At 44.4% G+C, this 10,496-nt stretch overlaps 1 protein-coding gene across 1 annotated transcript in view; it reads left to right on the top strand.

Moving 5' to 3' along the window:
* LOC133634209 (activating transcription factor 7-interacting protein 1-like) overlaps positions 1-9,773 on the top strand; it is a 53,756-nt gene extending 43,983 nt beyond the window's left edge. The window contains exons 23-25 of the mRNA XM_062027296.1: positions 4,256-4,360; positions 7,280-7,359; positions 8,996-9,773. Of these exons, the coding sequence (XP_061883280.1) occupies positions 4,256-4,360; positions 7,280-7,359; positions 8,996-9,451 (641 nt within the window). The 3' untranslated portion in view covers positions 9,452-9,773. The remainder of the gene's footprint in view (positions 1-4,255; positions 4,361-7,279; positions 7,360-8,995) is intronic.
* Positions 9,774-10,496: the final 723 nt, after the last annotated feature.

Raw genomic sequence — 10,496 nt, forward strand, 5'->3', positions numbered from 1 at the left:
CTGCCACAGTCAGTAACAAATAAACAGAAAACAGTAGTGGTCAAATACAAATAATGCAACAAGAGAAGTATCCTACACTTCTCTTTAGTAAAGTAAATCTGAACAGCCTATATGGGCATCTACATCAACTATATGATTTGCCTAAGAAGCTGGACAGGACAAAAAAATATATATATATTTTATTTTATTTTTTTTAATTTGTGGTGGACGTAATTCTTTCGTGGCGGGCCGCCACAAATAAATGAATGTGTGGGAAACACTGCACTTCATGTACATATTTATATACAGATTTGAACAATTAGTTATTCACTGAAATATATTTATTAATTTTGGTTCTTACAAAAAATATATCTTATAAAATATAAAAGCTAAAATGTCTCGTAAAGCTCTGCCCCTTTAATTAGTGCATACTAAATCATTTAACTTTAGCCTGCTACTACAACCATATTATTTACCAGCAACATAAAGTGCAATTAGGACCCTTTTCATGAGAAAAGTGCATTTGTGATCTGACCCTGCTTTATTTTTCAGTGTTTGCTGAGTCTCACCTGTTGCCTCCGCCCTAGCTGGCTCTACATGCTGCCTGTCTTCCTCCTCTCCTACAACATCTCCCTGCGTACTTACTATCCCTTCCTCCTCACCCTCTCTTACTGCCTCAGCTGCGCCACTAGTTGAAGCCTGGAAGTATTGGAAGAAAATTAATTTTCACACTGATGGACGTCTGTTCACTTTCCTTATGAGATTTCTAAGTGTCTACACCATTTTGATAATACCTGCTGTGGTCCGGACTGTAGGCCTACCTCCTCTCCCGAGTCCAGCCCTTTTCGGCCGTTGAAAATATTTTTCTATACTCATCTGTGTGAAGGGGTGAACATCCAACATTAGAATTTATTACTAACGAGCAGAAGCGCTCTATGTACAGTGCCGTCTAACTTTAGGCGGCAGCAGCTCAACACATGCAGGGTTCAACGTTAAGGTTTTTTTCTACTTGCCCGACTTCTCAAATCTACTTGCCCCAATATTTTTACTTGTCCTGCCTAGGTTTTTTTCTGGCTGTGTAGTGCTCATGGCTTATATCTTACTAAAATCCTTCCCGTTGACTATTTACAACACTACACAGTATTTATTATTATCTATAATTACATTTAAATGGCATTGCATACATGTAAAATTAAATGCTATTTCACATTATTTGACCAGTAGCAGTTACACCCATCTGAACAGGTCAGCCACCTGTTTAAAGCCCGATCACAGTTGAAATCTTGAAATGAAGGGCCTTTAAAGGCCTACTGAAATGAATTTTTTAAAATTTAAACGGGAATAGCAGATCCATTCTATGTGTCGTACTTGATCATTTCGCAATATTGCCATATTTTTGCTGAAAGGATTTAGTAGAGAACATCGACGATAAAGTTCGCAACTTTTGCTCGCTGATAAAAAAAAAACATTGCCCCTACCGGAAGTAGCGTGACGTCACAAGCGGTAGTGCTGCTCACAATTCCCCGTTGTTTACAATGGAGCGAGAGATATTCGGAGCGAGAAAGCGACGATTACCCCATTAATTTGAGCGAGGATGAAAGAGCCGTGGATGAGGAATGTCAGAGTGACGGACTAGAATGCAGTTCAAGAGATATCTTTTTTCGCTCTGACCGTAACTTAGGTACAAGCTGGCTCATTGGAATCCACACTCTCTCCTTTTTCTATTGTGGATCACGGATTTGTATTTTGAACCACCTCGGATACTATATCCTCTTGAAAATGAGAGTCGAGAAGGCGAAATGGACATTCACAGTGACTTTTATCTCCACGACAATACATCGACGAAGCTCTTTAGCATGAGCTAACGTGATAGCATCTGTCTCAAATGCAGATAGAAAAAAAATAAATACATCCCTGACTGGAAGGATAGACAGAAGATCAACAATACTACTATCAGGAGACACCGAACCAAACACCGGACATGTAAATACACGGTTAATGCTGTGCCGCCTGTCGAAGCCTGGCAATGCTGTTGCTAACGACGCTAACTTAGCAACGGGACCCCGTCAGAGCTATGATAAAAACATTAGCGCTCCACCTACGCCAGCCAGCCCTCATCTGCTCATCAACACCCGTGCTCACCTGCGTTCCAGCGATCGACGATGCGGTCGGCGGCCCGGAGACGTAGGAAGTCAAGGTGAGGTCGCCGGCGCTAGTGTCTGCTATCCAACAACGTCCTCCTTGTTGTGTTGCTACAGCCAGCCGCTAATACACCCATCCCACCTACAAAGTTCTTCTTTGCAGCCTCCATTGTTCATTAAACAAATTGCAAAAGATTCACCAACACAGATGTCCAGAATACTGTGGAATTTTGTCGAAGAAAACAGAGCTCTGTGTATTGTGTCCAATAGGGTCCAAACACTTCCGTTGACCTCGCGACGTCACGCGCATACGTCATCCTCCAAAGGCGTTTTGAACCGGAAGTTCCCCTGGAAATTTAAAATGTCACTTTATAAGTTAACCCGGCCGTATTGGCATGTGTTGCAATGTTAAGATTTCATCATTGATATATAAACTATCAGACTGCGTGGTCGCTAGTAGTGGCTTTCAGTAGGCCTTTAATGGCCAAAACATTAACCTGGACAACATTTTAACAGCTGGTTGGCTCAGATTTGATCCTTTTCATTGCATTCACATGCTACAGTGGACAATTTAGCTTCAGTATTAATGCAATATCTGAAGCACCGTCTCCACGTGTGTTTATTGACAACAGGGTTATAACCTGGACACGTTAGCTCGTCGGTATGGTAACAGGTGACTGTTACTGCGTGCGTCTGCCCCGGCCCCCCGAGTCAAACAGCCGCGGTGTTAATGAAGCAGCGTCAGGCTGCTCACCGTCGGTGAAATCGCGGATTAGCGTTAAATATATGACGAGCCGCGAGCGATGCAGCTATGACCTATCTCACCTGGTAGAGCACCCGCTGCGGCGACCCAGTTCGATCCCACCTGACAGTCGCTTTGCTCCGCGTCAATCCCCTCTCTCCCCCCTCCCCCGTCTCTCTCCAGCTGTCCTTTCAAAATAAATGCGTTCAAATCCCGAAAATAAAAATTAAGAAAATCCGAGTCGGTGCTGCACACTGCACAGGTTCGGACCACTTTTGAACTTGTTTGCCAAGACGTCTTACCCTCGTATTTTGATCCGGTCGGTCCGTTCTTCTTTTACGTCATACTTGCCAACCCTCCCGTTTTTAGCGGGAGAATCCCTGTATTCAGCGCCTCTCCCGACAACCTCCCGGCAGAGATTTTCTCCCGACAAACTCCCGGTATTCAGCCGGAGCTGGAGGCCACGCCCCCTCCAGCTCAATGCGGACCTGAGTGGGGACAGCCGTTCTCACGTCCGCTTTCCCAGCAGCTGGCCTGCCCGATGACGTCATAACATCTACGGCTTTTAGAGAGTAGAGTGCACAACAAGGAGAGAGAGTTCTTGGTTTCTTATGTGGGTTTATTGTTAGGCAGTTTCATTAACGTCCTCCCAGCGCGGTAACAACACACAACAACAGCAGTCACGTTTAGTCTACCGTAAAGCAGTTCGTCTGCCGTAAACAGCAATGTTGTGACACTCTTAAACAGGACAATACTGCCACCTACTGGATAGCCTGCAGAACACTGAAATTCAAGTATGTCTTTTATTTATGTATATATAATAAAATAAAAAATTATATATATATAGCTAGAATTCACTGAAAGTAAAGTATTTCATACATATATATATATATATTATATATATATATATATATATGAAATACTTGATTTGGTGAATTCTAGCTATATATATATAAGCCACGCCCCCCGACCACGCCCACCACCCACCACCACCTCCCGATATTGGAGGTCTCAAGGTTGGCAAGTATGTTTTACGTCGTCGTCTTCTTCTTCTTCTTCTGGCCCACCAGGTGAATTAAGTGCTATTGGCGGAGTTACGATGCATAGTAGGCTACCGCCACCTACTGCACCGGAATTGTAACTACAAGCTACATTCACAGACAGAGTCCCATTGCTTTTATGAGCGGTCGAGCGAGTCAAAAGCAGAAAAATCTATTTGTGGCGGACGTGATTCTTTCGTGGCGGGCCGCCACAAATAAATGAATGTGTGGGGAAACAGTGGAATGCAACATGCTAGATCTTGCAGCATGATTATTAGCTAAAACAATCTGATTTAATGCAAATTCAGTAGAATTTCAACCCTGCACTGTGCATTCCTCCATCCCATGTGCAGTGCATTCTTCCATCACATGTCCAGATAATTCCCAGCATGCTACACACTACAGCAGGGCTATTGAGGCCACACTAGTATTTGAGCCCAAGGACTTCATCCAGTCAGGTAAGTGTTGATGATATTACTGGGGTAAATATATTTGTTCTATGGTATTTAAGTGTAATAGAGTTGTAATTGCTTGTTACTGTATGACTGTAGACTACTCCGGCAGACTTACACTCAAGCTAGCTAGCTGTTCCTGTACTTGTTAAATGATTTTGGGGCCAATATGTCTGTCTTGCCTCTTGGTGAGGGCGGTCGCATTTTTCTCCGCTCCCTCCTTCCCTGCTTGCTTTCTTGTGTCCTTGTCTTGTCTGAACTTTTTTGAAGCCTCTTTCTTTGCGCTGTCCTCAAATCTAAACATCAAACATGGATTTGATCAGCTGGACTCTCGACGCAATTGACAAAGTCTTTTCGACAAGGAAAAGAGGTTCTGGGGAGCCTGGCTGCCCTGACGGAACCATTGCTGTGAGAGACTCCTGGGATAAATGGAGACTCATGTGCCTCTCAGTCCTTTCCATCGAGGATGTGGAAGACATCTACCTATTTGGAACCGTGATCGCGGGGCACCTGCTGGTTGGGCTGGGCATTGCTCTGGTGTATCGGCAAATTCGGAAGACGATGGCAGCCACTCAAGGAGCCCAACGGCTGTTTGTCGCAATGGAAGGATTGGGTCGGGCTGTGGGAACACAGACTGGGGCGATTTCTGATCTGAATCGCAAAATGGATCTCATTTTGGAGAAGCTTGCTGAGAAGGAAGAATTAAATTGAATTTGAGAGATCCAGCACGGACACACAGAGCAGGCAGGTCATTGTTTTGACTGCTCGAAGAAAACAACATCTTAATCTACGATTTGACTCCCTCGAATGGCCTTGATGCTATCAGGAACAGGCTGTTCTGAAGAACTCCCCCGAGGACTCCTCAACGATGGACGCTTCTGACCTTCCTTTTTTTCAATAACACCTGGTGTCGAACTTTGAGATCGGCCCCAGTCCACAAAAACATTTGAACATCTCACCCAAGTTAATTGGGCATACATGCACGCACCCGCCCCTCCCCCAATCAACGCCTTCACCACTGCTTAAAGGCCTACTGAAATGAGATTTTCTTATTTAAACGGGGATAGCAGATCCATTCTATGTGTCATACTTGATCATTTCGCGATATTGCCATATTTTTGCTGAAAGGATTTAGTAGAGAACATCGACGATAAAGTTCGCAACTTTTGGTCGCTGATAAAAAAGCCTTGCCTGTACCGGAAGTAGCGTGACTTCACAGGTTGCACACTGTTTACAATCATGGCCACAAGCAGCGAGAGAGATTCGGACCGAGAAAGCGACGATTACCCCATTAATTTGAGCGAAGATGAAAGATTTGTGGATGAGGAAAGTGAGAGTGAAGCACTAGAGGGCAGTGGAAGCGATTCAGATAGGGAAGATGCTGTGAGAGGCGGGTGGGACCTGATATTCAGCTGGGAATGACTAAAACAGTAAATAAACACAAGACATATATATACTCTATTAGTTACAACACAACCAGGTTTATATTAAATATGCCACAAATTAATCTGCATAACAAACACCTCCCCCCTCCCGCCCATATAACTCGCCAATACAAATCAAACACCCGCACAACACACTCAATCCCACAGCCCAAAGTACCGTTCACCTCCGTAAAGTTCATACAGCACATATATTTCCCCAAAGTTACGTACGTGACATGCACATAGCGGCACGCACGTACGGGCAAGCGATCAAATGTTTGGAAGCCGCAGCTGCGTACTCACAGTAGCGCATCTGCTATCCAACTCAAAGTCCTCCTGGTAAGAGTCTCTGTTGTCCCAGTTCTCCACAGGCCAATGGTAAATCTTGACTGTCATCGTTCGGGAATGTAAACAATGAAACACCGGCTACGTGTTTGTGTTGCTGCAGCCGGCCGCTAATACACCGCTTCCCACCTACAGCTTTCTTCTTTGCGGTCTTCATTGTTCATTGAACAAATTGCAAAAGATGCACCAACACAGATGTCCAGAATACTGTAGAATTTTGCGATGAAAACAGACAACCTAATAGCTGGACACAATGGTGTCCCAAAATGTCCGCTACAATCCGTGACGTCACGCGCAAACGTCATCATACCGAGACGTTTTCAGCAGAATATTTCGCGGGAAATTTTAAATTGCACTTTACTAATCTAACCCGGCCGTATTGGCATGTGTTGCAATGTTAAGATTTCATCATTGATATATAAACTATCAGACTGCGTGGTCGGTAGTAGTGGCTTTCAGTAGGCCTTTAATTCCTCCGGGGTTTTGGATGGCTGAGTAGCGCTTTATAAATGGTAAATGGTAAATGGGTCATACTTGTATAGCGCTTTTCTACCTTTTTTTTAAGGAACTCAAAGCGCTTTGACACTATTTTCCACATTCACACACTGATGGCGGGAGCTGCCATGCACGGCGCTAACCTCCTGCAGCCGCCTCCAGGGCCCCAACTCCCCCCCTCACCCCTCTGTTGTGAGTTGTTGTGATTACATGTATCATGTTTATGTGTGCTATGCTATGTGAGGTTTTTTCCTCGCACTCAGTCTGGATCCCTCCTGAGGGTCCAGCCTTAGACTGATATTTTTTTTACTCTTCCCCCTTTCCCAATGTCACCTTTTTCCCACCTTTTTTAAGGAGCGCCGTAAGTGGCTAATCCGTTGGCGGTCCCATCTTGTCCCCCTGTAACGTATGTCTGCTCTTAGTGGGACTGTGCCCAAAATAACATTTCAGTTCTTATGTGTCTTGTACATGTTAAAGAATGGACAACAATAAAGCATCTTGAATATCTCTAGCTAGCTAGGTTTATGTGCCACCCCCAATTGTTGAAGGTTTGGACACCCCGCCAGCAGAGGTGTATTTACCCAGCATGTCTGAAGAGGTTCTGGACAAACTAGAGATGCACGGCGTCTCACGGAGGACCATGTGTGCTCTCTCTCTGCAGGTTCCGGTGCCAGGTCTTCCCCGCAGAGCAGCCAGAACACCTCCAGCAGCAACCCGTCAGGGAACACCCGCCCCCAGCTGGTGAGGATTGGCAACTGCATGCTGTCGCCTATTTTTATCGGAATTATTTTTTTAAACCTCGTTTTGAGCATCGAACCCAGAACTTCTAACATGTTGACTTTACAGGTTCTTCTGAAAATCGTTTAACTAGTTTGCGCTCTTCAAAATGACATTCTTTCTCCAACAGGTTTTTTTGTAAGTTAAAGAATTTCAAAACAAAGTAACGATAATACCTCAACTAGTGGGTACCGAATGCGGTACTTTTTTGGCACCGACCGAATCCCGCTGGTCCAAAGTCCATGGTTCAGTACCTGGTTTGCGCTTGACATCACGTCCGGTTGCCGACTACTTCCGCTTTGGCACTCCAGCAGCACTGAGAGTGGGCTCAGCCAAACTACCTCTAAGTAATGTTGACATTTTACATGCCAACAAAGTAATTAGCTCAACAAAAGCGCGTACTTTGACGACCACCGCCTCTATCCGCCGCACCGAGCACCACTCTGCTGTGTTTTTTCCCTGCACCATGACTAGGGAAGGTTGTTTGGACTGGGTCATACAAGTAAATGCTGTGGATGATATATAATCAATAGTCACTGACTTGAGTTACTTTCGTAGGCCACCAGATGGTGACAAAATGGCAGCCGTTGCTTATTGGACTTATGCCGTCTCACGGGCCAAATTGAAGACGCGAGGCCCCTCTGATGTAGCGGTCTGTATCGCTTATGATACGTTTGGTGTTACAGGGTTCAAAGGCTTTTCAAATTTACGACATGTCTTTTTTTGCTAAAAACTTACCGACTCGTTCCAAATAAAGGAACATCTTGGTGACCTCAACTCCCGACTGAAATGGAATCGTCGTTAAAACCAATCGTCTTTTTTTTTTTTTGATGGCGTTGTCCGACTTTGGGAGAGGACCTGACAGATTGTCCTTCTAGTAAGATCCTTCAACAAAAGCGCGTACGTCGACGACCACCGCCTCCATCCGCGGCACCACTCTGCCGCATTTTTTTCCCCTCCTGCACCATGACTAGGGAAGGTTGTTTGGACTGGGTCGTACAAGTAAATGCTGTGGGTGATATATAATCAATAGTCACTGACTTGAGTTACTCTCGTAGGCCACCAGATGGCGACTAAATGGCAGCTATCAGACTGCTGTTGCTTATTGGACGCGTGGCCCCTCTGATGTAGCGGTCTCTAACACCTCTTATGATACGTTTGGTGTTACAGGGTCTTTTTTTTGCCAAAAACTTACCGAATCGTTCTAAAAAATGGGAGCCATTACCTCCCTGCTTGGCACTCAGCATCAAGGGTTGGAATTGGGGGTTAAATCACCAAAAATGAGTCCTGGGCGCGGCCACCGCTGCTCCTCACTGCTCCCCTCAACTCCCAGGGGGTGATCAAGGGTGATGGGTCAAATGCAGAGAATAATTTCGCCACACCTAGTGTGTGTGTGACTATCATTGCTACTTTAACTTGAACTTAATCTTAACCACCTCAACTCCCGACTAGAATGGAATCATCGTTAAAACCATCCATCTATTTTCTACCGCTTGTCCCTTTTGGGGTCGCGGGGGTGCCGGAGCCTATAACCGATCATCTTTTTTTGATGGCGTTGTCCGACTTTGGGAGAGGACCTGACAGATTGTCTCTCTTGTAGGATTCCTCAACAACGTCGACGACCACCGCCTCCATCCGCGGCACCGGCACCGGCACCGGCACCACCCTGCCGCCCCTGCCGGCGGCGCCGGTGCCCATGACGCTGCCGGCGGAGGCCCAGTGGACCTTGCCCCCCCAGCAGCTGCAGCTCAAACTGGTGCCGAGTCAGATGGGTATCATGCTGTCCTGGTGCGTGTCGGAGACCGACCTGGCGCGCGCGGCGGTGGAGAGCTACCACCTGTACGCCTACCACCAGGACAACTCCAGCGCGGCGCAGCAGCACTGGGAGAAGATCGGCGAGGTGAAGGCCTTGCCGCTGCCCATGGCCTGCACCCTGACTCAGTTCCAGTCGGGCTCCACCTACCATTTTGCGGTCCGGGCCAAGGACATCTACGGCCGCTTCGGCTCCTTCTGCGAACCCCAGTGCACAAACGTCATCAATTCCAGCTCCAACTGATAAGTATTGGCCTTTGACTCTTCTTCTTTTAGTCCACCTCGGTCTTAGACCCAGTCTGTAAATACTTCTCTGCGGGGGAAACTGCAAGTTTGTGTCTTTTCCACGGTGGATAGGGTTTGTATATACGACTATTCCTCCTCGCTGTCCATACGGAATAATTTATGTTATCGGCTCATGTTAGTCTCACCCATTTGCTCTCCTGGAGACATGATGTCACCAGGGTCGTCATGGAAACATGGCAGTGAATGACAACTTTTGTAAGTTTTGTCTGGTAACCAGACTTGTGACAAACACAATAAAAGGTTTTATTAAAGCCCCGACTTGACTTCTTTACCCTCGCTTTTCCACCACCTTTTTCTTGTAGTATGCAAGGGTATTTGGATCATTTTTATTTGGGGGGAAAATGTTACAAACACATATTTAAATACAAAACAGCTTTGTATTACAGGTGACTAAGTATTTTATTAATTATTAGAAAAATGTTTTACCTTTTTTTTTAGTTTTTTTCTTACATTTCATCTATAAGAATATAATAATAATAATAATAGTATTAATAATAAAAAAAATAATAATGCAATTGTGTAACTGCTTAAGAGTGTCAAAAATTCTGCCTGTATGAAAATATTGATGTTCAATTACATATTTAAGTGTTTATAAATACATTTTTCAAATAATTTTGTATTTATTAATTAAACAACATTTTTATTTTGAAAGCTTCTAATAATTTAGTTCAGCGGTGTCCAAAAATCCAAAGTATGCAAGGGTATTTTGATCATTTTTATTTGGGGAAAAAATGCTAAAAACACATATTTAAATACAAAACATTGTCAGCTTTGTATTACAGGTGAATAAGTATTTTATTATTTATTAGTAAAAAAAAATTAACCTTTTTTTGTTGTTTTTTTTACATTTCATCTGTAAGAATATAATAATATAAAATAATAATACAATTGTGTAACTGCTTAAGAGTGTCAGAAATTCTGCCTGTATGAAAATATTGATGTTCAATTACACATTTAATACATTTTTCAAATTAATCATTTTA

Source organism: Entelurus aequoreus, linkage group LG18 (genome assembly GCF_033978785.1).
Source record: "Entelurus aequoreus isolate RoL-2023_Sb linkage group LG18, RoL_Eaeq_v1.1, whole genome shotgun sequence".
Taxonomy (NCBI): domain Eukaryota; kingdom Metazoa; phylum Chordata; class Actinopteri; order Syngnathiformes; family Syngnathidae; genus Entelurus; species Entelurus aequoreus.